The 27,730-nt window shown below is 52.2% G+C and overlaps 1 protein-coding gene across 16 annotated transcripts in view; it reads left to right on the top strand.

The window, feature by feature from the left end:
• Nucleotides 1-27,730, top strand: part of Iqsec1 (IQ motif and Sec7 domain ArfGEF 1) — a 302,628-nt gene that overhangs the window by 223,690 nt on the left and 51,208 nt on the right. The window contains exons 1-2 of one of the 16 annotated variants that reach the window (XM_063237948.1): nucleotides 15,620-15,748; nucleotides 18,157-18,366. The exons of 11 other annotated variants lie outside the window; for them this stretch is intronic. Coding sequence is in view for 3 of the 5 variants with exons in the window: in XM_013145985.3 (XP_013001439.3) it covers nucleotides 15,612-15,748 (137 nt within the window). In the remaining 2 variants the exon portion in view is untranslated. Of the gene's footprint in view, nucleotides 1-9,701; nucleotides 9,859-15,580; nucleotides 15,749-18,156; nucleotides 18,367-26,341; nucleotides 26,590-27,730 lie in introns of those variants that run through there. 4 more of the 16 variants (XM_013145991.3, XM_013145985.3, XM_013145987.3 and 1 more) reach the window with 4 other exon arrangements.

Genomic DNA, 27,730 nt, shown 5'->3' with positions numbered 1-27,730 from the left:
CCTGTGTTGGCTGCAGTGAGAACACAGGATTTTGTTTTGTTTTGTTTTAAGTTTGTTGCATTTGTCACTTTCTGGGTCGCTGGGAATGGAATCCAGGTCCATGCAAGCGTTTTACCCTCCTGCCCCCCGCCCCAGCCTCCCTGTTTTCTCCTCCTCTTTCTGAAACAAGGTCTCATAATCCTCCTGCCTCAGCCTCCCCAGTGTAAAATTTATTTTACAAACAAGGTCTCATTCTGTCTCCCGGGCTGACCTCAAGTTCCTGAGCTCCAATGACCCTCTGGCCTCAGCCTCCTGACCAACTGGAACTATAGGCATGTGTCACCATGCCTGGCTGAGCATGGGATTTCTTTCAGGGACCAAAGGTGTGTCAACCCCAAATGTGTGTGTGAGGAACATCCCAACCCATGACCTTGCTGAATTCTCAGAAGGAATCCTGTCCAGTGGGAAGAGGTCCTCTTTTGCAGCCAGATAGACTGAGGCAGCCAGGAGACTTGCCCAAGCTCTTTGCCAGTCAGAAATAACAGCAGCATCCTAATGGGGGCCTGGGACTGAGCTTTCCCTACCTAGGGAGGCAGAGGGCTGCCCTGTGCCGTGGGTAGGGTGGGGGACAGAGACTACTGTGCTCCACACCTCATGGAGCCCAAGCATGGCCCCACCTTCCTTGTAGCATCCCCAGTCTCTCAGTCACCTGGTCATCCAAACGGCAATGGGACCAGTGTAACATCCCTAACCATAACCCTAACTTGAATGTGAAACAGGCCAGGGGCGGTGGTGCACATCTATAACCCTTCCATCAGGAGGCCATGAGTTCAAGGCCAGCCTGGACTGTAGGTCCCTGCATAGCCTGAGACAGGCCAGGAGCAGGTGGAAATTGTCCTGTGGACTGGCACTGAGGACATAGTTGATTAACATTGCAGAAGCTGAGCACCTTACCCCCAGTGACTCTCCACAGAGGAGCAGGACAGTGTGGACTAGGGAAGGCTTTGGGGCAGGAGCACAGTCCTCAGGGGAAGCACTTGCTGCATCTAGACCATGGTGGTGTCATGAGTGGGTGGCATGGCACCCTGGTGTCCTACTTCTGGGGTTTTGTTTCTGTTTTACAGTCTGGGAACTGTAGATGGCAGCCCAAGAGTGAAAGTGGGAGCTGCCCAGCCCCTTGAGGCCCAGCCTCAGAAGGGACATTGCTGTCACTTCTCTTACTAGTCAAGGACCTCTGTGGCCAAGGGGAGGGGACACAGCAAGTGAGAGGTGAGAGGGAGGGACAAGCTCTGCCAGTGACAGATGAGGATACAGGAGGAGGAATAGGTGGCCTTGTTCTGCGTCCCCGGGGGACGTGTCACCAGGATTTGCCGGGCCCCACGTCACACCGGATGGACTCTACAGTCACTGTTTCCTGGATTGTATAAAGCCCCTGGTTTTGTGGACAGTGTGCTTGCTGAGAGAAGGGGTGACCGTCAGGTGCCAGTGGGGGACAGAAGGACACCTAGGTGGCTGCCCCCCTTCAGGGACCTGTCACTATTAAGCCTCTGAACCTTGGCTGCCTAGGGACAATAGCCACTAGCCCTGGGTGCCTGTAAATTTTAACAAGCTGAAATGAGATAAAAGTTAAAACTTGTTGCCTGGTGACCGACTGTGAGTCCAAGGATAGGAAAGATGCCTCTTGTCATTGGAAATTTTGACAGCCCCCTCCACCAACAAAGTTTAGTTTCCACAACTGAAGCCCAAGAGAATGACAGCACACTGCGAAATACTCACTTCCGGGTAAATTTAAAGCTGATGAATTTTATTCATCTTGGCAGCGTCTGTTTGGGTTTGAAAGAGAGAATGTGTGAAACCAATGTTTGTGTGGTCTAGCAGCAGTGTTGGGTGTACATATGGGATGTGAAAATCCCCTAAAATAATTCCGGGGCTCCCCATCTGGTAATCCCCAGCCCTCCAGGAGCTAGAGTCCAGGATGGGCGTTGGGAGGAGCAGAGGCCTGGCTGTGCTCACTGTGTTCACCTTTGAGAACTGCTGGCTCCTCTCACATCTCTCAGGGGCTGCTCTGAGCTCCTGTCCCTCTCCCTGATCACCACGTCATGTGTTTGGCTTATAGACCCACATGGCTGAGACTGGGTGTTTAAAAAAAAAAAAAAAGCTGAGTATGGTGGTGTATGCCTGCCAGGCTGGTCTTGAACTCACTTTGTAGCCCAGGCTGGCTTCAAACTCACAGCAATTCTCTCTTAAGTGCTGGGTGTGCTTAAGTGTGCAGGTGTGCGCCACCACACCAGGCTACACTTTTATTTAAAATCATGACCACCACCCTGTGCTGAAACTTTATACCCATTTTACTCACTTCCTGGTTCCCCAGTCCCCAACAACCACAGATCTTTTTGTCTCCATAATGTGCCTTTCTGAGTATCACATTCAATGGAAGCAAACACTAGGTGGCCTTTTGTGTCTCCTTTTGTGTCTAGCTTCTTTCACTTAGCATGACACTTGCAAGATTCATTTGTGTGGTACCAGTGTCTGCATGCATTCTGTTCCATGGCTCTGTAATATCCATTGTGTGGACATAATGTTTTTAGTTTACCCGGTCATCAGTCAATGGGCATTGGGTTACTTCCACTTCTAGGCATGAGTAATTCCTCTCTGGATGTTTCCATGCAGGGTTCCACGTGGACTTTGTTTTCAGGTCTGGTGAGTGGATATCTGTGGAGCTGCTGCGTCACATAATGACTTTGTGAGACAGATGGGTCCCCAAAGTGGCCACGCCTTCTTAGATTCTCATCAGTAGTGTTGAGGGTTCTTGTGTCGTCAGATCCTCACCAGCACTGGTCATGGTTGTTCTTTTGAGCCAGCCTCCCTAGCGGATTTGGGGAGGGACCTTTGAAGTGTGTTTTCTTGATGACAAATGATGTTGGCCCCTGCTCATGTGCTCATCGGCACATACATATCTGGCGTGTGTGCGTGTGTGTGCACGTACGTGTGCACTTTCACGTGTGGCAATGGGCATTGAATGCATGGCCTTCACACTAAGCTACATCCTCAGCCCTAGTTTTATTTCTAACTTTGAAAATAAGTTGCCAAGGCTGGGCTCCATCCTGTGATCTTCCTGCCTCAGCCTCCCAGAATGGCAGCACTATAGGACTGTATGCCAGCATACCTAGCTTCATATATCTCTTTAGACAAAATGTTGACTCAAGCCTTTTGCCCATTTAATTGAGTCAGGGTGTTCTTCTTTATTTCGTCTTCTTGAAATTGAGCTATAAATGTGGTTTTTTATACTCTAAATACAAGTCCCTTGTATTGGTTATGTGATTTTCGAATACTTTCTGCATATTTTCAATTTCTTGAGGGCATCTTGTGAAGAGCAAAGTTCTTATGTTTTAGGAAGTGCAACTTAACTGGTTTTATCTTTAATTGTTTGTGTTTTGGCGTTGCGTGTAAGAAATCATTGCCAAAGTCAAGGTCCCAAAGATTTCCTCCCACAATGTTATCGCGGCTCTACCCTTTCACTCTTCCTCCTGGATTTCCAGTCACCTTGAGTGGGGTAGAGGTGGGGGCCAAGCGTACTCTTCTGCATGGGAGTGGCCAGCTGTTGCAGTGCTGCTTGTTGAAAAGTTATTCTTCTTTTCAATGATTTGTCTTTACAAATTTGCCAAAAATCACTTGACAGTACATTTATTTATTTATTTGGTTTGTGAGACAGGGTTTCTCTATACAGCACAGGCTGGCCTTGAACTCACTGTGTAGCCCAGGCTGCCTTTAACTCCTGCTGATCCTACTGCTCAGCCTCCTAAATACTGGTGTTATAGACACGCGCCACCATGCCCAGCAAAGATGTATTATTTCTGAGGGTGGAGTCTGAGGAGCATGATAAACTATGTTCTTAGGGTTCTACCAGTTCTTATCTATGAGAAACCCTTAATACAGTACAGAGCCCTTTCTCAGGCAGGGCTCAGATAGGGAAGGGAATGTCCAAAGCCAAGTGTCTGTGGGTACCCACAGCTGGCACAGGGCAACGTGGAACCCACCCAGCAGGACATCAGCTCCTGTCCCCTACTCCCTCTGCCCCACGCCCCTCTGTGTCCTCACAGCATTTGTGTTTACTGGGCACAGCCCTGTGCTGGCCCCAAGAGCAGTGATGAGTCAGCTCCCTTCCCTCTGTCTGCAGAGCTCCAGGCAGGGGATCGGACCCATCAGCTTCGGATCGCAGCATTGTGACTTCTGTTATTCACACTAACTTTAACAGAAGCTCTGTGAGCACCTGGGGCTGCTCTGGCATCCTCCATGCCTATGCGGGACACTGCAAACCAAAGAGATGGAAGTCTGGGCAAAGCGGCGTTTTGGTGCTGAGTTTAAAGGATGGACTTGGACTCTGGCTCACAGACAGAGGTGTGCATTCTAGGAATGTCTGTATTTTGATGGATGAAAATGCTATCATGATTTGTCTTTGTAAGAAAGGTTGTGCACCTGTTTATTGATTAACAGGCTATTCGTGTTTCTTCTCTAAACCTACCTACTTAAGTGAACTGGACAATTCTCATTTTGAATTGTGGTTTTCTTGTTGACTTGGAAGAATTCTTTACATTTGGAGGAAACCAAGGGATAAGCATAAGCGGAAGCGTGCCGTGGAGTGAGCTGGTATAGTGTGTGCTAACACATGAAGTTTAACTCAATTTTGGAAGACGCTGCTCTAAACAGATGGAGTAGGGCAGGGAAGCAAAGCCAGTCCTGATGCTGGGCTGAGGAAGCTGTTCTTTATCCCACAGCAGGTTGTAGGGAGCTATGGAGGCATGTTGAGCAGGGAAGAGATGTAATTGAATCTGTATTTTCAAAAAGTGCTTTGAGTTAGAGATTATAATGGGTGGATTGAGGTCAGGAAATGCAGAGTATTAAATAGAATGAAGGGATCTCTTTGGTCTGATGGGCAGTAGGGAGCCATAAAATATTCCGGGTGATGAGCAAGAATGATTCCAAGAGGCAGGAGAGTGGGGAGCGGCCTGCTACGTTACTGCACACTGCTGTGCGTCTCTGCGTGAGCTTCCCCTGGTTTCCCACGTAGAAAAGAGGCCCGGGCGGTCAAGGTCGAGACTGATGTCTGTGGGAGAGTAGTTTTGTTTCCCAACATGAGACTCTGCCCCTGCAGACATCTCAGCCCCTCACCGGTGCCCAGGGTCACAGGACTGACCTCCATCCCTGACAGACAGGGCTGTTGTCAGGGGTAACCTAGGCAGGTAATGTGAACCAAAAATTTCTAGGGAGGGCACCGAAGCGGGAGAAGGAAAAGCAATGGCACCTTGGTGAGTGGGTGGGTCTTTGTGCTCCCATGAACCCCAGGATGGAGAGCCCCCTCCTCCCCAGTAGTCACCCCACACCTCATCGGTTCTTCTGGTGACAACGTGCCAGGGCTGGTATGGTCAGAGCCCTAAGGTCCCTTGGTCCTTGTCTAATATTTATATTTTATTTTATTTTTTTATTTTTATTTTTATTTTTTTTTTAGACTAGTCAAGTACAGTAGTGAGAAGGGGGGAAAGAGTAGAACAAGGAGTTCAATCTGTACTGACTGTGAACAATCAATTGAGATAACTCACTACCTTCGGACCAGCCTATATTTTATTTTGAGACAGAGTCTCACTATGTAGTTCAGGCTGGCCTCAAACTCACAGAGATCCTCCTGTCTCAGCTTCCTGAGTGCTGGGATTATAGGCATGTACATTGCTTCTTCCTCTTGGCTTATAGAGGGGACCCTCAAGGACACCCTCCCTGCTAAGGTCCAATAGGGGACTGTCCCAAACCATTCCAGAGCAGAAATGAGGCCTCTCCACTGCCTGCTCAGTGTCAGAAATTATTATTTGCCAAACATGATTTTAAAACCAACATTACATGCATATAGGGCCAACATATGTAAGAAGAACCTTTCTGTAAAAAGCCACATTCCTCTCCACCCCTTCCTCCTTGCCTTCCTCTGGCCACTGCTGTACCAGTTCCTTAAGCACCTTTGTTAGAGAAAATATATGCAGGTGCAAGCATAGGTATGAACCTTCCTTTTTCTACAGATGTGCACCTGTCATCCCAGTACTTAGGAGGATAAATCAGGAAGATCACTGTGAGTTCAAGGTCAGCCTGTGTTCACAGTGAGATCCTGTCTCAAAACAATGAAACAACAACAACAAATATCTTGGAGACAGTTCTGCATCAGGCCCCACCAGCACATCATATTGTTATTATAGCCATGTGGCTTGGATCATGTATGTGGCATAACTATAATCTATTCAATAAATCCTTCATCACAGGCTTCAGGGAATAAGCAAAATATAGAAAGGGCTGGAACTTAGCTCAGTGCAAAGGCCCTGGGTTTTATCCTCAGTACTGCAAAAAATACTAGACAGAAAAAAAGAAAAAGTTGGGGTCCTACTATCTCCTTCAAGGGCTGGTCCTCCACAGTTAACTGGGATCTTCTAATGGTCCCTGCTTCTTAAAGGATCTATGCTTAGTCAACAGCACTGACTAAGGTCCAGAGAAAGGACTGGGCTGTATATCTAGCCTGGAGAAGGTCAAATGCAAACCCTGTGGACTGCGTATCACTTCCAAACCAGTACCAAGTCCAAAGAAGTAAACTGGGCTGCCATTGGCTGGGCACTGTGTGCACTTGACTTTTAAAGACAATGATGTGTAAAGGAAAAGGATTGGTTTGTACCCAGATTAACTCCTGTTGGCGGCTTCCTCTTCCCCCTCCCCCTCCCTCTCTTCTTTTTCTTCCTCTTCTCCTCCTCCTCCTCCTCCTCCTTCTCTTCCTCCACTTCCTCCTCTTCTTCTTCTTCTGTTCTGGGAATGGAACTCAGGACCTTGCATTTGCCAGGCTGGCTTCTTAACTGAATAGGGAAAGTGTAAAATGAAAATTGATAGCCCGAGCATGACCATTCTGCATCTGCTCCAGAGAGCAGCCTCGGGAACTGCGTTGGGTGTGTCATTCTGAGAGAACAGTGAGGAAACAGCACACATCTCTGCAGAACCTTTTATCAATCAAGGGATCAAAGGGATCAAAGTTATGCAATCTCCTGTCCTTTGCATTTTTTAGTTTTAGAGATCTGTCCATCTGGGGTCAAAGCTCCTGAGAATGGGTGTGTCTTAGTGTAATTGCTCCCTGTTGATGGGTACTGAGTTTCGTTGCATTTTTTTCTTTTGAGACAAGATCTCACTAGGTAGCCCAGGTTGTCCTTGAACTCATGGCAATGCCCTTCCCTCAGCCTCCTGAGTGTTGGGATGACAGGCATGCACCACCAGGTCCACCTGGTTTCTTTGATCTCACTTAAACTCAGTGCTTTTTTTTTTTTTTTTGGTACTGAGACTTGAACTCTGGACCTCACACTTGCCAGGCAGGCACTGCATCACTGTGCTATAGCCCTGGCTCCTTGACACGTTTTCACTGTCCTTTTGTGTTCTGTCAGCATTCTAGGGAGCTTTGGAATCAGGGCTTATGTGTCTAGGCAAGTGCTCTACCCTGAGCTGCAGCCCCAGCTTTAACTGTGCTTTGGAGAATTCCCCTTCCTTACCACCTTCATCGGGAAAATATTATCAGTCATTCATTTTTACCAACCTGGTAGCTTTCAAAATGGCAAACAAACTGTGTTTGGGTTTGTACTCTTTAATTAGCATCTAATTACAGGCGCAATTGAGTGCCTTCCCGTGAAGGGTTCCTTCATAGCCTCTGCTCTGTTTTCTGACGGGTGAGTCATCTTTCTTCTGTTGATCTGAAAGAGCCTTTTATTTATTAGAGAAATTAACTTTCATCTCATTTCCCTCAATGAACTTGTGTCATATGTGCAGCAATATTTTTTCAGTGTAGTGTTTGTCCTTTTTTTAAAACCTTGTTTATGATATTTTTATTCCATTTATATAGCTTTTCAAAAAGAAAACACAGTTAAAGGCATCAGCGTTTGCTTTCATGGTGCCTGGATATGAAAATATTTATACAGTGCAGTTCACACCAGCCTTTCCACACAGTATCACAGTTGATTCTTGAGGCAGCCTTTGTGGAAGCTGAGGAGACTTTTTAGCATTGATTCTTTCTTTTGTTTGTTCATTCTTTCTTTCAAGACAAGGTCTTAGTATGTAGTCTAAGCTGGCCTTTAACAAACTGTGTGGACCAGGCTGGCCTGCAACTCTCAGCAATCCTCCTGCCTCAGCCTCCCCAGTGCTGGGATGATAGGCCTGCACCAGCCACCAAGCCAAGCTAAAAATATTTTTAAATTGTAAAATTAACTCACAGTTCTTAGAAACTAAACCTCCAGCAATCTAGAAGACATAAGACAGAGGGTCTGGGAGGAGGCTTATCCTTCCTACCCCATAGCCCATGCCCCATCTCCAGTTCATTCGGAGCATCAATTAACTGCTGTGGCATACTCTTGCCAGGGGGTAGGGAGGCTTCCCTGGGAGCCCGGCTGTTCCCGTTTCTATGCCTCTAGGGGGCACTAGGAGCTGAGTAAATGTTTCTAGGAGTGGACAGCGAGGCAGGCGGCTCCACTTAGACTTTGCAGCCTCACAGCCTGCATCCAGTCCCTGCGTGGTGGCTGTATGACTGCGGGCAGGTGAATTTTTCTCTCTGTGCCTCTGATCTCGTCTGTAATACAGAAGTAACAGTTTCTATCCCAGAGGAGTAAAACAATCTTCGTAAAGTGCGATGAAGCTGCATAGCCCTTGCTTCTGATCTCTGTCCCTTCTTGGATCCACCACCCACTGCCACCGGACTCGATGTCCAGGGTAGGCAATGTGATGTCACAGCTGAATATCAGGATCCTTTTATCCTTACCCCAGAAGTCCAAAAAGGGGAAATGCCACGTCCAAGGTCACCCAGCTCCACACGGCACGGCCACGGAATCCCAGCTCCTAACCCATGACATCACTCTTCCAGTTTCTCCGCGCGGACCACTGCAGCCACTGGCTCGGCAGCCTGTGTCGCCGCTCCTGGGCACCAGAGGGCGCTGCCTCGACGCAGCGCAGCTCTGGACTCCTGCTCTGCTTAAGTCCGGGCTCCTGCAACCTCGCAAAGGCGCCCCTGCTTTTCCGTCTTTCGGTGCTAGAATCGCACACATTCCCGCCTCTGCATCCCCGCGATACTGCCCGAGTCTCCTACCTTGACCACGGGTCGGGCCCTGACCTATACGCACCCCAATGTCTAGGACACCTGCCAGGCGACCAGGGCCCATACTCACTTTCAGGGGTCGCTGAGTCAAGGTCCCCTGAGCGGTGGGGGCACTGTCTCCAGGCCCGGACTGCAGGGCGCGCGCCCCAGGGCCACAGAAGGGCGTGGTGCCCGGGGGACGCGCACGGCCCTGGCGCTGTGCGGCTCCAGCCCGCCGCCGGCTCTCTCTGGGCCTACCTCTCCTCCACGACCCTGTAGATGGACGCTGGAGGAGTCTGGGCGGCAGGGGTTGAGTCTGCTAGGCGTTGACACCGGGGTCTTGGGGAAATGCAGGGCTTTCCGTGCCCTGTCCTCTACTCCTGGCCTCTGCGCGCCCCACTTCCCCGGCGCACTCCCTGCACAAGCTCCGCCGACCCGTGCGCCCTGCACTTGTCCAGGCTCCCGGTGACGTCGGCGGCTGGGGCGGCACCAGTCCTCCCCGCCTCCCACCAACACACACACGCGCGCACACACACACCTTCCGAAGGGGGAAACTGAGGCCGGGCGCCAGAGGCCACGCGCCAAGGTCACCGCGCGAGTGGCGCAGCGGGCTGGAGGGCGGCGCCGAGGAGGCGCAGGGCCGGGGCGCCGGGCTTGGGATCCTGGGCTCCGAGCGCCTCGGGCCCCCTGCGCCCGTGGGGCCGCACCCGCCTCAGGGACGGAGTTCTCCGCGGCTGCGGGAGTCCTGCAAGGTAGGCGATGCGGAGCGCTTGGGTTAGCCGGGTCGCTAGGGTGGCAGCGTCTCTCTGGGCGCCCTGGGCTCGCGCCCCGCCCCCGAGGCCGGGATGGCGGTTCAGGATCGCGGACAGGGGTTCTGGGCCGAGTGGCGGGGACTGCGCCGGCTGCAGGGCGATGGGTAGGAGGGGGTGCCCTGGAGCCGCAGCTGCACCGAGGGCGCCAACACCAGGTTTTCAGGGCCAGGGCTCTGCGGCGGGCGCAGCGGAGAGGACGCGGCCTCCGCGGCTATGCGGACCGCTTCTCCTGAAAGCTCGCTAACGCTCCAGGCGCGATTTTGGGGGTGGGGGCAGGGCGCTCGGGCGCCGCGTCAATGCAGCGCGTTCCAGCAGCGTTTGGTTCCTGCACTGGGGCAAGGATCCGATGCCCCGGGTCGCCCTCCCCTCTCCTTCCCTTCCGTCCCTTCCCCCACCCGGTGCTCCCGCCTCCTCGCTGAGAAATCCCGCCACTGCCCCGGAGTCCCAAGCCTGAGGGCGGGCAGGGGGTGAAGCATCTCCGGAATCCGCCGGGAACGTGGTGGATGCGTCCAGGGAAGGGGTGAGAAGCCTTAGCTGGGCCAAAGGGGCCGACTTGAAACTGTTCCTGCCTCTGACCTGCTGTATAACCACGGGCAGCACCCCCTCCTACTACCCTCGCCCCCAATTTGCTCCTAGTCTTGGGGGAGACCCCTCTGGTCAGACCTCCAGGAAATGGTGGACCCAGTTCCACACGCACAGGTGCAAAGGTTATGCAGGAAACCCCATCCAGCTGCCAGCCAGAGGATGGACCTTCTGAGCCAGCTTAGAGTGTCACCCCTACCCTGACCGGATGTGGCTTCGGGCTGTGCAGGGCAGGACTGATTAAGGCAAGGTTTCCTTACACCCCCCAAAATACTGGGGAAAACCCCTTCCATGTTTCTAAAGGGCAGTTGCCACTTCATATTGCCAAACTGTCAGCTGTCACAAATGATCTGTTCTTGGAGCAAACTGAGCAGAAAGATGACAGTGGATGTCCCCTCCCCCGGCCCTGTGCAAGGACAGCCCTGCTCTGCTTGCTCAGCTCTGCACGTGCCTCTGAGCATGCTCCTCATTTGGTGATGGCCAAATGATGCTGGGCTAGAAGCAAGACTCTGCTGTGCCTTTTGTTGTTGCTGTTGATTTGTTTGGGTTCAGGCTGGCCTTGAACTCACAGTGATCTTCCTGCTGTCTTGAGTGACAAGATACAGGCGTGTGCCATCATGCCCAGGTGCTGGGATCTGTCTCCAGTGACAGTGGACATCCAGCCTGTGCAGTCCCTTCTGATCAGCTCTAAAAGGAGATAGCTGACACAGGTCTCTGGGTCCTCACCTTGTCCCCAGTGTTATGTCCAGCTCCTCTGCACATGAACCAGCAAGGTGGACATCACCCACCTTGGTAGATAGGCAGAACCCACGTGCTATCAGAGCCTGCCGTGGAGTTGAAGGGAGAGGAGAGAAGCAGCTCTTAGTCTCCACTCTAAGGTGGACAGAGAGAGTCTAAGAGTAGCTTGGGGCCCCGTGGTGCTCAGAGCCCAGCTGATGAGCATCAGCTGGAGAGGGAACCCTGGAGCCCAGGAACTTTGGCTGGAGAGGCGGGGACATAGGCAAGGTCACACAGTGCTTTGGAGTTGAGGGACCCTGTCCCTAAGTCTTCAGTGCCTCTGGTACCCAATCCTTTTGGGGAGCTGCTGCCTGAGGAAGGCTCCAGAGGGCTTGCCTCTCACCCCAGAGGCCCCTGCACTGGAGGGCCAAGGCAGGAGAGGACACCAGCACTCTCCTCTGCAGGGGATTCTGGCTCCTGCTTGGTTTGCAGTCAGGAGGTAAATCTTGAGTCTCATAACTGGAGTTGCCACTATCTTGGGCTCATTAAAGAGCCCATGGCAGCCAGTCTTGCAGCTGTCACTCTAAGTTCCAGTTGTGTCTCCTTCCCTGTTGTCCAGGGGAACTGGGACCCCTTGTGTTCTATGCCAACCTTGTCACTACTGTTGTGGGCCGTGCGCCTAAGTGTCCCTTGCTAGGAAGGACACAGCTGTGCTTTGTTCTGAGTAATGTCCCCCTCCCCTCTCGAGTTGAGCCGAGGTATGTGGGTATTTGCGTAGGCAGGGCAGGTGGTGGGCCATCCTGCTGGTGAGGACTGTGTGTCGGGGATCCCAGATGCCACTATAGTTCAGTAGTTTCTGGGGCAGCCTTTTCTAGTAACCCTGGGTCCCCAGGAGAGCCTATTTATCTTATATTGGCTCCTCAGGCTGCCCGCCCCACCCTGCCAACTGGAAAACCCATGCATTCCTCATCGAAATGCGCTTGGAGTAGCCAGTTCCTTCAGGGTACCACCATCCCTGAGCTCGGGTAGAACCTGACTTCCGACCTCTGGTGACACTCTAGGCTCCCAGACCCTCCTCCTTCCTGCCACACCATGTCTAGTGCCAACTTGGAAAGGCAGGCAGCCTGCTGCCACATTCTCGGTCTCTTCCAAGAACTGCCTGTGTGACATTCTGATGGAGCCTGATAGTGATTCCAGGCTGACAGATGTTTCTTAAGTGTCTGTGCCATGCCAGGAGTGCTCCCGTGTATCAGAGCATTTTAACTGCAAAACCACAGACCCGTCCATTAACTGGCAGGGAGTTCCCAGAGCTTCCCATTAGAACTCCGATGTGGCCTTGCAAGCCAGTAGCAGCTGTGGAGAACGCCATCCCTGGTCCCCTAAAGCCCAGAATCTGCTGGTCTGTGGTGCCCAAATGCCCTGGGAGAGCTGACCTGCTGGTCCTTGGATAGCATGACAGAAAACTGGCGAGCTGTACACACGTGTGTCCCTTCTTGTTGGGACAGTCCCCTCCACTCCAGGCAGAGCTGGGGCTAACAGCCTACCTCATTCCTTGTGCCAGGGGCTAGCCTAAGTTTGTCTTGTACTGGCTGAGCAGACGTCCAGAAAAGCACTCTATCTTAGAAGGCAATAAGTCTCCTGTCACTGTAGGCAAAAAGGCAAGGAGGTAGAGATGATCCCTGTGTATGGCCCTGGAGGCCCTTCTGAGCTCCAGGAATCCCAGGGCCAGTCATTTATTCTGTATTTTGCAGTTTTCTTTAATGACCTGAGCACCTGGCAGGAAACTATCAGGAAGGTAACATAGGTTGATAAAAATGCTAAGTGCCAGGGTGTTCTATTAAAGCTTTATGGGAATATTTCTTTTTTTTTTTTTTTTTGAGACAAAGTCTTACTGTACAGGTCAAGCTGGCCTCAGACTCATGGCCACCCTCCTGCCTCAGCCTCCTAAGTGACTGTAATAGTCACATACCACCTTATATTCCAGCCTTGATGGAAACGTTTCAAGATGTATCTCAGCCAGATGCTGAATTAAGGCAGGGTTTTGAGCTTATCCAAGGGGCCTAAGTATTGAGTATGAAATGAACCGGGAAGAAAATTGAGCATTTTACAGCTGATCTCCAAGCAGTAGCTGAAGGCCACTGTCTTTGGCTTGAACTTGGAAAGCTGGAAGTCAGAGAGTCTTAACACTCAGAATGGGTTTCCCGTCCACTCCCTGCCTGAAGTTTCACAGGCCACCCCAAGGACCTGATGTCCACCAGGAGGTGCTGCCATTGGGAATAGTCTGGAAGCTACCCAGGGAGCCCTAACCAGTGATTGACAGAGTCAGGCTCGAGTGAGTGTGCGTTGTGAGGTCCCTGAAGGCAGGTGGCCTGGGTTCAAATGAAATCTGTCCATGTCCCAGCCTCACACATGACTGTCAAATCACAGGCCTCCCTATGCCTCTGTTTTCTCCTCTTTAAAATGGGGAGATGATACGATGGTACTTATAGGAGATAATTCTATGGCAATGAGGTCACACTAAATTAATAAGCAAACAAAGAGGAGAACTTCAGAGAGTACTGAGTGCTAAGAAGAAGGCCTCTGCCCTGCTGGAAGTTAAATGTGACCTGCAGGGAAGAGCAGGAGAGCTCCTGGGCAGGCTGTGCATGCCTAGGTTTTCATTCTGGCTCTGCGGGCTTTTAACTCACTGTGTAACCCTGGGCAAGTAGCCTCCTGTCTCTGATCCTCTGCAGTCATCTGTGAAATGAGGGAACAGGACAGGCCCTTCCGGCTCATGGTGGCTGTGCAGGCAGAGCTTGGTGCTCCAGTGTGACGTGTAAACTGCCCCACCGAAAGATGACAAACACAGAGGCACAGTTTACAGGGGAACGAGTGTATGTGCTGACTCCAGGGTTGCAGGAGCCCTCCCGGATAGCCTCTCCTGTGCCTGTAATTTGTGTCTTCCTGATTGCTCCCTGAAGACCTTCCCCATCCTGACTGCATTGACAGTCCTGTCCCCATCCTCCCTGTCCTGCCGCCTGTGCATTCACTTTTCGCAATGCCGGATGATTTGTTTTTGCTTGTTTCTGAGCTGTCTATAAATAGACTTGGGCTGGGGATAGATGGATGTTTGGCTCAGATTTCTTTTGCTCAAAGTGGCAGCAGCAAGATTCACTTATAGTAGCCAGGGTCTGGAGGCGCACCCTTGTCCACTCAGCACTTAAGAGGCTGAGGCAGGAGGACTGTCATGAGTTCAAGGCCAGCTTGGGCTACAATTGAGACTGTCTAAAAAAAAAACCCGAATAAAAACAAGGCCACGGTTTGCTTCTCCGATCTCTTGTGATGGGCAGGGAGTGGTTTTCAGGCCTGGACTGTTTTTGAATCTGTGATCCTGGTCCTCCAGGGTGTCTGCCTCAAAGTTCACAGTTTCACTCCCTGAAGAGGACAGGGTGGGACAGAACAGGGCCTCCTGTGGTCACACTGTCCCATTCTTCCAAGCAGGGGGTGTCTTTGCCCTTGTCTGCTCACCTCCTGTGTGTGCAGTGGTTTCTCTCTGTGCCTGTAATTTGTGTCTTCCTGATTGCAAATTTGGGGTGTTTTGTTGTACATCGCTGTGTGGGTCTCGGTTGGTAAAATGCCTGTTGGAGTCTTCTGCCCAGCTGGGGCTTTTCATTTCCTTAGAGATTTGTCGTGGTTTCAGATGTTGCTGATTATAATCCTTGGTAGCTTACATATGTTGTACATACCTTCTCTCTCTCTGTCTTTTTTTTTACTGATGGCGTTTTGGGAGGAGCCTCATCATTTCAGAGTTACTAATTTAAGTAATCAAATCTGCTTTTCTTTCTTATTTTCCTTTTTTCTTTCTGGTTTTGCGTGTGTGTGCGTGTGTGTGTGTGTGTGTGTGTGTGTGTGTATGTGTTGGTTTTGTGAGACAGCATCTTGCTATGTAGTCCAGGCGGGCCTTGAACAAACAGTGATCCTCCTGCCTCAGCTTCCCCAGTGCTGGGATTGCAGGGGTGCAGTACCACGGCCGGCTTTCACTTTCACAATATCATTGTGTTTGTTTGAAGAAATCTATTCCTCCCCTGTAGGCCTGCAGAGTCGCCTGTACCCACCCGTCACACCTCGAACTGATCCGCATAGTTAGCCTGAGCTAAGGATCGAGCCTGTCTTTCTGCCTTCTCCCAACATTACCCAGGTGGCCCCGCCCCCCGTGCTGCTCGCCCGCCCGCCGCCCTGCCGGCCTCTATCGGAGTCCGGAATCCTGGGCGGGGCCAACCCCTAGCGAGTGGCCGGCGCCCTCCCCGCCCCCACCTCGGCTGCTGCGCCTCCTGCTGAACAGGTTGGTGGGGCTAGCGGTCACGTGCTGGCTGGCGCTGACCCGGCTTGGCGGACTAAGCAGGGATTTAGGGCTTATGGACCTTACTGGCTCCTGCCCCGGCCGGGGGCGGGTAGCGGAAGCCGATCCGCGCGGACGGCAGAGGCCACTGCCAGGCCAGGAAGGCTGCAGGAATTTAGGGCAGGAGGCCCCCGGCCAGAGCCCTGGAGCCAGGTAAGGGAAGGCAGATGGTCCCGGGCCCACCTCTAAGGACCTCGTTTCCAGCCAAGTGCTCTCTTATCTTTGTCTGTGCTGGACCAGCTGGGAGAGGCCCCCACGGGCCACAGCCTCAGCAGGCCCTTAAAAGGCGGTGGTGTCTGGCGGGTGGGAGTTGGCATAGGTTCTCCAGTCTCCTCCGGGATTCTGTGGCCTCAGCGTCCACAGGCTGCCCACCAGCAGGGTGGTAGCATCGTCCACCTCGTCTACCTCGCAGCCCCGCCTGGAGCCCCTGAGCAGTGGCCAGAGCCTGGCCTGGTAGGATTTGGCCTGAGAAAGACAAGGTCTTCATTTAGGCCAGGAGAAGGAGGGAAGCTAAGTCCTCAGCTGGATTTTTCTCGGAGCCTCTCTGGTCCTGCCTGCTGCAGAGGGAGTGGGTTTCCGCCCAGGCTCTGGGGGGCTGCTCCCACGGCCCTGGAAGCTGCAGGCTCTGCCCCTGGCCCCAGCCAACGCCTGGGGTTGTGTAGCCAGGCACATTCCTTCTAGAGCAGGTTACGCCCAGGAGAAGAGTCTGCAGAGAGCTAGAGTCAGAGCCTAGGTTCTAGCCCAGTGTGTGATGGTCCCTCTGGACCAGTGGAGGTGACTTGGGCTCTGGGCCCAGCATGCTGTGGCCTTGAGGCTTCACTTTACCATTTGCTGAGGAGGTTCAGTCCAAGTGTTAAACACAAGAGCACCATAAGAGCATTCAGACTCACTATGAAAAGCCTTTTGGAAGTACCTGGGAGAAATATTTAGTCTGTGAGCTGGGCTTGGTGACACATGCCTGTCATCCCAGCACTTGGGAAGCGGAGGAAGGAAACTCTTCAATTTGAGACCAGATAGGGCTACATATGAGTTTAAAGCCAGTCTGAACCACATAGTGAGACCCTGTCTCAAACAAACAAACAAACACCACCCAGGCCCTATCCCAGACCTATATTAAAGACTCACACTCCACCCACCCCTAGCAGCTTGCTTCTGGTCCTGGGCACCCACCCACTCAGGGCTGGAGCCCCAGGCCACTACCTCCCTCCAGAGGGCATGCATATTTGTGGACTCTGGCACCAGATCTTTCTCGTCAGCAGGACAGGGGACGGCTGCAGCCTGGCACCATGCAAACAGGCGGATTGTTGAGCAGAAAGAACAGCTCTCTGTGCACAGCAAAGCCCAGGGTGAAGCAGGCTCCCCAGCCCCAGCCCCTGGATCTGGTCTGCAGTGGGTGGAGTCTAGCTGCCCTGGCTGGGCACAGCCTGACCTTGAGCTCCTACCTGGGTGCTGGCTTCTGGAGTGAACGGAAGCCGTAAGAAGAAAGCTGAGGGACTGTGTCTTCTCAAGGACTCCCGCAGACTACCACTCCGCCCACCCAGGGTGAGCGCAGGATTTAGGGAGGCGGTTTTATTTGCCTTAAATTTTTAATTTATTTTTTGAGACATGGCCTAACTAGATAGTCCAGGTAGGCATTGAACTCATGATGGTCCTCCTGGCTCAGCCTCCTGTGTGCTGGCCTTACTGGCATGTGGCACCACACCTGGCTGTGCATTAAAATTTTAATTCCTTAGGCACAATACTGGTCATCCGAGTTTTCCTGACCATGAGGAAAATCTGGTGCCAGAGTCCACAAATATGTGTGCCCTCTGGATGGAGGTGGTGGCCTGAGGCTCCAGCCCCAAGTAGGTGGGTGCACAGGACCAGAGAGGGTACCAGCCAGTGATAGGGCAAGCTTCTAGGGGTGAGTTGAGTGGGAGTCTTCAAATATAGGTCTGGAATAGGGCCTGGATTTTTTTTTTTGAGATGGGGTCTTGCTACATGGGCTGGGAATGTAGCTGAGGATAGAGCATCCTGGGGTTGAGCCCTAATAGTGCAAAAACAGAAAAAAGTTTCATAAGCGCTGCAGTGAAACACCCCGGAAGCCAGCTGCATTCTGCCATTTCCTCTCTGGCCTTGTGACTCAAGCATCTTATCTCTGTCCGCATCCACCTCCCCTAGAGGGCCTTGGTGGGGGCTTATCTCTCCCTAGGTAGGAGGGGGCTACCTGTGGCCATAGGTCTTGCATGCATGACTACAAGTCCTTCCTGGAAGGACTCCCGGCCTCCTGAAAGAACAAGGAGGGTCCACTGGTTAGCCTGAGGAGGCTGGCAGGGACCAGGACACACGGTCACCTGCTTGGGCAGAACTGCAGGCGCACCTTGTGTATAGATGTTCTTGTCCACGCAAGAGCAGTTTGCATTCTTTTGCCAAGTTGTGACTGCAGGGGCTGTCTTCACCAGAAGAGGGCGCTTTTTACCAAGTCTCTCGTGGGGCCCCTGTGAGCAGCCGGAACCAGCCTTGGGCATTCTCAGTGCCAAAGGCAGTGCTGGGACCAATGTGCTCTGTGCTTTATCTTCTAGAGTCTCCCTCAAGTAACTCGCCAGGGCAAACGGAGCCTCAAAGACCCGTCACAATCAGACCCAATAGGATGAGTCCCTAGAGTGGACCGGACTGAACTGGATCCTGTGCCCAGGCTTAGGGGCTGCAGGATTAGCAGAGCAGATCTGGAGCTGCGCCTCAGTGTCAGTTTTTACTGGCCATCCACTCCTGTGAAGCCCCTCTGCACAGAGGTAGACCCACTATTTTATTATCTGTTGATATCCCCCTTTCAGAATAAGAGACCTTATATTTGTGCCTTCTCCAGAGGAGTAAATACTGTATGAAAATTTTTCTTGATTTGTAGACAAAGATTCACGTGAGCTGGATGGAATTCATTGCATCCATAAAGGTCAGCTGGGACCCTGGTAGTGCCAGGCATTGTGCTGATGCTGGGGACAGATGTATCAGCAACTTTCTTCTGATCTGATGTTCCCTAGGTACAGCTGCCGAGTGATAGGCTGGGTACCTGTCCTGCCCACACAGTGTTCTACTAGTCCAACTGGGGTGCAGTTCTCCAGCAGCACGACAAGTGGCAGCTGTTCATTGGGGTGCCTGGGCCCAGGGGAGTTGGTTGGGGGACATTCTGGGGCTGGCCTCAGTCCTCACGCACTGTACCCAGAGTAAGTTGTCAGTGCCCTGCTTTCATTCTCTCTGAGGCCTGCTGTGCCAACTGTACCCTGAGCTGTCCTTTCTTTTCTTTCTTTTTTTTTTTTTTTTTGGACCAGGTCTCCTTAGGTCGTGCAGTCTGGCCTTGAACTCTTGGCAATCCTCCTGCCTCAGCTTCCCAAGAAATTACAGTCTGTGTGCTTGGGTTCTGCTGTCTTTAAAATCTGAATTAAATTTGCCACCAAACCTGAACTAGGGACTGGTGAGTGAAATGACCCTTTGCAGGAGTGGGGCCTGGGTGCCAAGCCTGAGGTACCCTAGTTAAGACTGAGCCCTGTGTACTGCTGAGAAGTGGAGTGCAAAAATCACTGGCTGTGCACAAGCCCCAGGCACCCTCAGAGCCTGCCAGCATCTTACTCTGAGACCCAAGCACAAGGCAGGCAACCATCATTGGGCTCCCTCTGCAGCCTCAGAAGTGGAGGACCTGGTCCAGCACCCCAGTGTAATTAGAGAATATGTGGGCCTAGCCTTGGCCACCTAGGCATCTGTCCTGTGGCGAGCACTGGGAGTGCTGAGGGCAGCACGTGTGGTGCCACCTTGGGTGAACAGGATGAGGTGGGGCTCAGACTCATCCCTGAGGGGGCCAGGCTCAGGCTGTGGGCTTTTGAGGTTGGGTGAGGCTAAAAGCATTGCTTTTTTTTTTTGCTTGTTGTTTTTGAGTAGAAGTCTCACCGCGTAATTTAGGCTGGCTGTGAACTCAGTATGTAGCCTGGGTTGGGCTGGAACTCGTGGCGATCCCCTTGCCTCAGCCTCCTGAGTGCTAGGATTACAGGCATGCGCTACCATACCCCTCAGGAGCCTTGTTTTCTTTGACTGCAGTGGGAAACCAAAGCGAGACTCAAGGAGCTGAGTTCAGAGTGTTCATGTAACAGCAAGGGAATGTTTGCCCTCTTTGACCCACGATGTCTTAGGGGATACGGTAGAATTTTCTGGAGGCTTTAGGACATGTCAGCTGATGGTTGTATCTTCTTGTGTTGAAAAGATGTCTGTATGTTCGTTTCTGATGTGGTTGATACCAATAGATAGAATGCCACACAATTTCGGGATCTCCAATAAAGAGTGTAAGGCAGGCACAGTGGCATATGTGCATTATTCAGTGGGTGGCTGAGGCAGGAGGGTCACAGATTCAAGTCCCATCTGGGCAACTTAGCTAGACCATGTCTCAGGAAAAAAAAAAAATAATAATAAAGGCTGAGCTGTAGCTCCATACAAAGGCACTGGGCTCAGTCTCTGGTCCAAACAAGTAGAACATAAAGAGTTCAAGAAGAGAAAGCGTTTGCCGGGAGGTGGCTGCTGTCTGTCCCCAGACTGTCTAGGGAAGGCGGGTCAGGGGTGGATGAGGCCCCTCCAGGGCCAGGATCTCTGGGTGGTCACAGGAGTGTTCCCTTTCTTCCCCTGGGCCTCTGCAGTGAATGCTGGCCCTGGAGAGACCCACAGCCCTATGGACAAGGACAAGGCATTGAGTATATTCTCAAACCAGGGGTGGTGGCACATGCCTGTAACCCCCAGCACTTGGGAGGCTGAGGCAGGAACATTGCCATTAATTTGAGGCCACACTGTGAGTTCAAGGATAGTCTGGAATGCATAGCCAGACACTATCTCAAAGAACAACAACAAAAGCACCGCATGTTCGCAGATTTTTACCACTCACCAAGCAGGGTTTCTGAGTGATGAGACCCCAGCAGGACGTGACACATGCCCATTCCTGGGACCCAGGAGAGAATGACTCACAGGCCAGTGCTCCTGAAGCCTTATGACTGCGTGGCGACCAGAGTGCCCGTCCTGTCAGGACTGATGTGTCTGTAATGTCTCTGCGTCATCCTTAAAACACTTAACTTGCATTTCTTCATCACAGAGCAAACTAGGTTAGCGTATACAAGGAGCAGTGACCCCCATTCTGTCATCCCCTCCCTGGGGGGCTGCTGTCCAGGGTTCTCGTGTCAGTCCATGTGTATACAGATGCAGGGATGAGTGTGCAGGTGTGTGCTCCTCCACTTTTTTGTAGGGCTGGGGCTACAATTCAGGACCTCGCACATACTAGGCAGGCGCACACCCTTGCCCCTCTTCAGTTTTTGTTTTGATTTTTTGAGACAAGGCTTCACTTTTTATCCCCGGATTGCCTTGGACTCACTTTGTAGCTGACCTCAAACTCCTGTCAGTCCTCCTGCCTCAGCCTCCCCAGTGCTGGGATGACTGGTGAGTGGAATGCCTCACCCAGCTCCTCAGCGTCCCTTCTGCTCTGCTCCATACACCATTCTCCCAACTTCTTGTGCAAATTCGGCAGTGTCTCTACTGTCTCATTCTGTAGCCAGGTACATACAGTGTCCTTCTGTTCCGTCAGTGGCCTTTGGAATATGGGTCCCTTCACCACTGCTTGTGTCACATGGGGTGGCACAGGCTGCTGATGGCCCCCACACTGGTGTTTATAACGGTGCCTTGGTCTGGTTCTGGCTGATTCATCTTCATGGCAAAATCCAGCTTGTGTGAGTGATGCTGGGCTTTACTTTTCAGGGTGGATATGAAGTTTGTGTGTGGTAAGTGGCTGGTGACAGGTGCTCCCTGACGTGGGGATGAGCCCAGATGGCTTCTTCAGCTGCCATCCAGCACATGCATCCACAGGGTGCAGCCCTGTCTTCCTCTGTCCAATTCTCTGCCCGCAGCCAGCAGTGGAGTCCCTTGGAGGGTGACCAAGGGGCTCCTGATGACCCCTGGCTGAGGCTGCTGCCCATGGGCAGCTGAGGACATCACTAAACTGGAAAACAAACTTCACTTTGTGAAACTGTTTCCAGGATCATGCCAACTCTGTCATCTCCAATACTTGTATGAGGCAAACGTGATAACCACTACCCTGCAGAAACCAACCCTGTCACCAACACTTGAGTGACCTGTCCAGAGGCCCAGATTGGCATCAAGACATAGCTAATTGAGGCTGGCATGTAGTGGGCAGTGACAATGTTGGGGACTTGTGGTGAGCATTGTGGAGCACAGACACAGTCTCCTCCCAGATAGATGCAAATAAATAATCCAGCGTGATGTGCGGCCTGATGTCTCTCCACGCTGCAGCTTGGGTTGAGCTGACGAACTCTTCAGGGATTAGATTGGCATTATCTAAATCGACAGCATGGAGAGGATCGCAGCACCAGTGCTTAACCTGCTTCAGGTCCTTAAGGTCTTTGGAGCACTTAGTGGCACCCACTTGCACAACAGGGCACACACAACAGTGCCCTGGCGTTTGTTGGGAAGGAATGCATGTGTTCGTTAGTGCACTGGCTCTCGTGAGAGCATCCTTGGCACTGGCTTTGGCGTGGATGCACAAGCGATTCCCCCAGCTAGTACCTGCAGGGTGGGCACCCTGTGTGGTGCCTGAGTGATGGGTGTTGACTGGGAAGGGGGTGGGGGATGGCATTCTTTACATATCTTTTCTAGATGCTCTTGGTTTCTTTATTAGTATGTGTCTGTGGTACATAATGACTGCTTTCACTGTGGTATTTGGTGCATGTAGATGATACATTTGAGTTCTGTTTTTGTGTCCTTCCCTCTACTTCCTGGTCCCCTTCCCATTTGCAGTAGATCTTTCTCCCTGTTTCCTATTTTTTATCTTTTATTTCGCCCCTTATTTATACTTTGGATTTTTCATATGAAAGAAACCATCGGTATTTTAAGCTTGGGTATATAATTTGTTTCACTTAACATTATGGCTTCAAGGTACATCCATTTTCCTACAAAGGGTTCAAATTTGTCCTTTGTGGCAGAGTAGTATATGTATAAATGGCACACTCCCTGTATCCATTCATCTATTGACAAGTTAGAGGGGCTGTTTCTAAGATGTGGCGCTTATGAATTGAGCTGCTTAAACACGGGTATGGAGAGATACCCTCAATTTCTTTACCTGCTTTTCATACACAGATGGGCCACAGTTCAAGTAAAGTTGCTAGGGAAACAGTGCATGGATGTGAGTCACAGCCATTCATTTCCCAAAGGGATGCCTCTTGCTTACAAACCTTCAGGTCAACAGGTGTTCTTAAACAGCACTGTCTGCCCTGTCTTTCTGGAGTCCATGGTGTAAAGAGGAATGGGACGTTATTTTAGATTGAACTTGGTCAGGATGAGAAGCGCCGCCCCAGCCCTATGGTTGTGCCTGAACCAGAATAAACCTAGATCAACAGGATTCATTTGCCTACCTAGTGTTTACTGAGCAGCTACTATACACTGAGCACCCTTTGGCAGCTGGGGATGCAGAGCTGAATGAATTCAACAGTGCCCCCCTGCCAGTGCGGTGGCAGACGTACTCAAGCACTTCAGCGGGATAACTATGGGTGATCAGGCTGGATGAGCTGGAGAGAATGGGTGTGCTTTCCCCGGGGAGGGTCTAGGGAGACCCCTCAAAGCCTATGTGCGCTGCTTTAGAGGTCTTGGGACCAGGGAATGTTTCTCTTCTGCAGTTTTCACTGACTGGCTTTCCTGCAGTGTCCCTCACAGAGTTTTGTGTTCTGTGTTTCTCCCCTCTTTTCCTCCCTCATTCCCTCCCTTCCTCCTTACTTTGCCTTTTCTTCAGAATGTGTTCTCTGCTACCCAGGCTGGTCTTGAACTTGTGGGCTTGAGATCCTCCTGCTTTAGCCTCCCAGAGCTGAGATTAACTGTGTGCACACGTCACCGCACCAGATTCTGCCTGGTTTCTTTACTACATTAACAGTCATGTGAATAAGTTCCATTGTGTGTTTGAGCTAGAATGGTGGTCTTAAATGCTCACCCACCCCAGGCTGTCACTCTGTTGTCCATGTTCTATTGTCCATGTCCCCAACCGTGCCACCCTGGCAGCATGGTGTTGGTGTACAGTACCTTCCATTCCCTGTGTCTAAAGTGAGGAATTGTGTGAGCTGTGATAGGGGCTTTCACATCGGCATGATGGATAGTGACACATTACTAACAGACCTGGAGAGGAAAGCACAGAATGGGCTGATTTCTGGGACTATCAGCAAGATGCACTAGCCCAGAGACCAGGCCTTTGGAGTGGGCCCATTGCAGCTTAAGGAATAGGCCAGATTTTGGGGTTTTGTGGACCAGCGCTGGTGGGCTCAGAGACTCTTGCACAGTGCTCAAAATTCGCTGGGCCTTTGGATTATGATACCTTATTGATTTATTTTAGTGGCTTAAAAAACAAAACAGTTGTTGAACATTTTGAAAAGTATGAGAGGGCGGGCAATGAGGAATGTCTTTCCCCTTTCCTGGCTCAGGTTTAGGGGGACAGGCCTGTCTCCAGGTGTCTCTGGGACCCCTGCCCAGAGGCACACTGGCATCTGTTTCTTGGCCCTCTTTAAGGAAACGGGCTTATGAAGGCTGGGGGTGCAGCTCAGAGGTCAAACCTTTGCCTAGCATGTGTGAGGGCCTACGTTCCATCCACAGCACTGAAAAAAAAATTGTATAATCATGTGGTCTTATAGAAGCATAAATTACAAATCTTTACAGAGTTTGTGGTACATGATCTTGTGCCTCGGATCCATTTGTAGAAGTAGGTATAACGCTGCCACTGCCTTTAGCAGAGGACTCTGCTGACTGCAGGACGGGTCTGGTTTACCTAAACAGACCCTTCCAGAGACACAGGGTTGTCTCCTGCTTGTCTGTTCTTTCATACAGCCCCTATCTCTGGGAATAAAAATCTGTTCCAGTGAGTAGGAAACATTTTAGGATTGGCTCCTAAGAGTGAACTGGTCCCCGGTGGCCCTCTTTGTCACTGTTGTGGGTGAAGACCATCGATTTACTCTCTTGCCCTGGGATGCTGGGACTCTGCCACCAGAGGTCCCACGCTGGCTGTGGTGGGCTGGCTGCACTAGCTGGCATCTCCCAGGGTGGCTGGAGCCAATGTGAAATACTCCCAAGGGAAATACAGGGGTATTTCAGACTTGACAAACTTTTTCTAAAAACTAGACTTCGTCTCTGTTACAGGTATTCAACTTTATATTGTAGCACAAAAATAGCTGTGCCTCATACTCAAAGTGGGGAGTGTGGCTCCGCTCCAATATAACTTCAATGCTTTACAATGCTTTTATTTCATCTCAGGGCTGAACCCAGATGTGCCCTCCTCTTTGGACTCTTTCCTAGGATATAGTTACAGGCACCTTCCTCCCTCCCATTCTTACACCATAGGATACCTAGCACAGTGGTGCCCCTTGGTCCCCAGAAGGCAGGCACAAAGTAAGCGCTAATTAACACCACATTAAGTAAAATGCAGGAGAAATCGGCAGGGGTAGGGGTGTCCCATAAACCACATGTTGAGGAAGTGGAGACTGAGACCGCTCAGCAGTTTGGCAAGTCCTGTAAGAGTTCCTTCCAGTTAGTCATTTCAGCAGAATAACTAGCCTGCTGGCTCTCTAAGAGTCAGAGCTTTTCTTATTCCTCTCAGGGATCCCTAAATGGTTAATCTCCAAGCGGTTAGCTGTATATAAGTAAAAAGGCACAGTTCACAGGAAGATAAAAGGAGAGAATGAAGAGGCACTTGGTTTCCAGGGACTCCGTCCTCTGGTATTCTACTTTCTGGCCGGGAAACTCAGCCCTTTCCAAATCCCAGAGGAACAGTGTCGCCAAGACCAGCGTAGGCCTGGAGGAGTGAGTGCCTGGGATTCCTGGAGAATCCGGCCTGTGAGCCAGGGAGCCTGTCTGGAGGGGCCTGAGGCCGCAGGGGATTCTCCTGGCTCCCTTCTGGCGGCCTATTTTTGGAGGGCAGCTCAGGCTCAGCCTTCCCCCAGATGGGCTATTTCAGTCGGTCCCAGCAGCTCTGCCCACCCCACCGGGAGAGCCAGATGTGTTTGTGAGGAGCACGGCACAGGGATCTTCTTCCAGAGCTGCTGCACTCAGGAGCGCTTCTCAGGGATGATCACCTTCCCAGTGAACGCGCAGTGGATTCCAGCATGCTTTGGGTTACATTTCCGTAGTGACCAGTGGTGTCCAGACCATCTCTCATCATGGGTTACTGGCTATCGGTCTGTCTTCTTTGAAGAAATGTCTGTTCATTTTAAAAACTGGGTTGTGATGAGTTAGGTCCGCCTGGGGACAAAGTATTTCATCATATTCTCAGGATGAGACCCACCCCTGCTCTGGGGCTAGAGCTTAGAGCCACTCTGGCCAGGGGCGGGGCGAAGTCTGCAGAGTGGGCTCCGGATAGCTTGGGGTGGTGCTGTTTGTGCTGGTGACCCGGTTTGGGGGAAGACGTGGCTGTTGGCAGACTATTGCGTTAGGGTTTGTGCGCAGCTATGCTCCCTGGCCTAGAAAGCGGCGGGGCCTGGGATTCCGGTGCACGCCGCACCCCGCCCTGCTCCGTTGGGCCTGGCCCAGCGCGCCGTGACCCCGCCCTCCCTGCTCCGTTAGGCCCCACCTCCATGTGGTTCTGGCCCCGCCCCCTGGCTGCGTGGCCCCGCCCCCTCCCGGCCACATTCCTCCGGCCGGGACTCGCTCTGCGCCGGGCGGGCGGTGGCGGAGGGTGGGATCGGCGGCCTGGGACTCTGACTCGTACAGAGCGGCGGAAACCCGGGGGGCACTGGGCCAGAGGACCCGACGGGGTCCTCCGGCCGGGGCTGACGGATCTCAAAGGTTGGGGGGGTCGGGGATCAGCCGGCGCGGCGGGAGTTGGCGGCGCTCCACCGGGCCTGGGTCCTCGTGCCCGGCCCGGTCCGTCGGGTGGCCGCCGCCATGTGGTGTCTGCACTGCCACTCTGAGAGGACGCAGTCTCTGCTGGAGCTGGAACTGGACAGCGGGTAAGAGCGGCGGCGGCGGGGTCGCGGGCGGGTCTCAGCCGTGCCAGAGAAGCTGCAGGGCGGTGTGAGGACGTGTGTGACCATGGGACAGGGTGACTGCCTGCTGGCTGCCAGAGCATCCCCAGTAGTAGGGGGAACGGAATGGGAACTAATGGTAGGAGGAGAGGACGGGGCTGCGGAGACGGAGACAGTGTTTGAGCGAGGGGTTCCCAGCGTGCATGTATGGAGGGCCTAGGTGGGGATTGGTGTGTGTAGGGGTGCGGAACAAGTGGCTAGAAGTTTGTCGCGTGGAGTGCTGGTAGGCTCTGTGCTTGTGTCTGATGACGGCAGCTGATCAGGCTGCTGGGGAGGCTCCTAAAGTCCTATTTATCAGAGATCCTGGGCCGGGGCCCATATTCGGGTCTGTTTCCATTTTGCATTTGAGACTACCAGTTCTGTTCCAGATGTACCAGTGTGGTCCAGGGCTTAGAGGCCACATGACTGGCTGGGATGCCTCAAGGTGTATGATGTGCAGTGTCTGCTCCTGACTGCGTATAGATGTGCAGGGGACTGCTGGCTGCGTTGCAGGGTTTTGTTTATACACAGAGTGGAGTGTGTACCTAGTGTGGTCAGAGAAAGAGTCAGGGTCTCCTAGATGCCAGCCCTTCTGTGTTTCAAGGGCCTGCTGAGCATACATGCTGGGGCCCTGTTTATGTAGAGGGAAGGAGAAACAGAGAGTGTGTATGTGCTAGGAATATTGATCTCCTCTGCTGCTTGCCAGCACAGCTGCCCCCTGAGCTGTCTGCAGGCCCCCTCTGAGGAGCAGGGCTGTGGGGTGGAGCAGATTTGTTGACAGGCTGACTTGTCTTCCTCTGGGGGACACCCACCTGGAGCTGTCTGATCTTTTGGTTCAAATATTCTGCAAGCCTGTGCCCGGCAGTTGCCTTGAGAGCAGGTGTTACCCTCTGCACCTTCCCCAATCAAGGGCCTGAGTCTCCTGATGAGCTTGTATGGAGGGACTGGTCTCTGAGGAGCCAGTGCTTCTTGCATCTGGGGCAGAGGCTAGGCAAACTGCAGCTGCAGGACCATCTGTTAGGAGCCAGTGACCTCAAGCTGGGAGTGGGGTGTCATGTTATTCCTGTCCCACATGTGCTGGCCACTC

Source organism: Cavia porcellus, unplaced genomic scaffold, assembly GCF_034190915.1.
Source record: "Cavia porcellus strain 051 isolate PalLab524CR breed Dunkin Hartley unplaced genomic scaffold, mCavPor4.1 scaffold_27, whole genome shotgun sequence".
NCBI classification, from domain to species: domain Eukaryota; kingdom Metazoa; phylum Chordata; class Mammalia; order Rodentia; family Caviidae; genus Cavia; species Cavia porcellus.
Note: the sequence above shows the minus strand (reverse complement) of the source record. Positions and strands in the feature narration are given on the sequence as shown.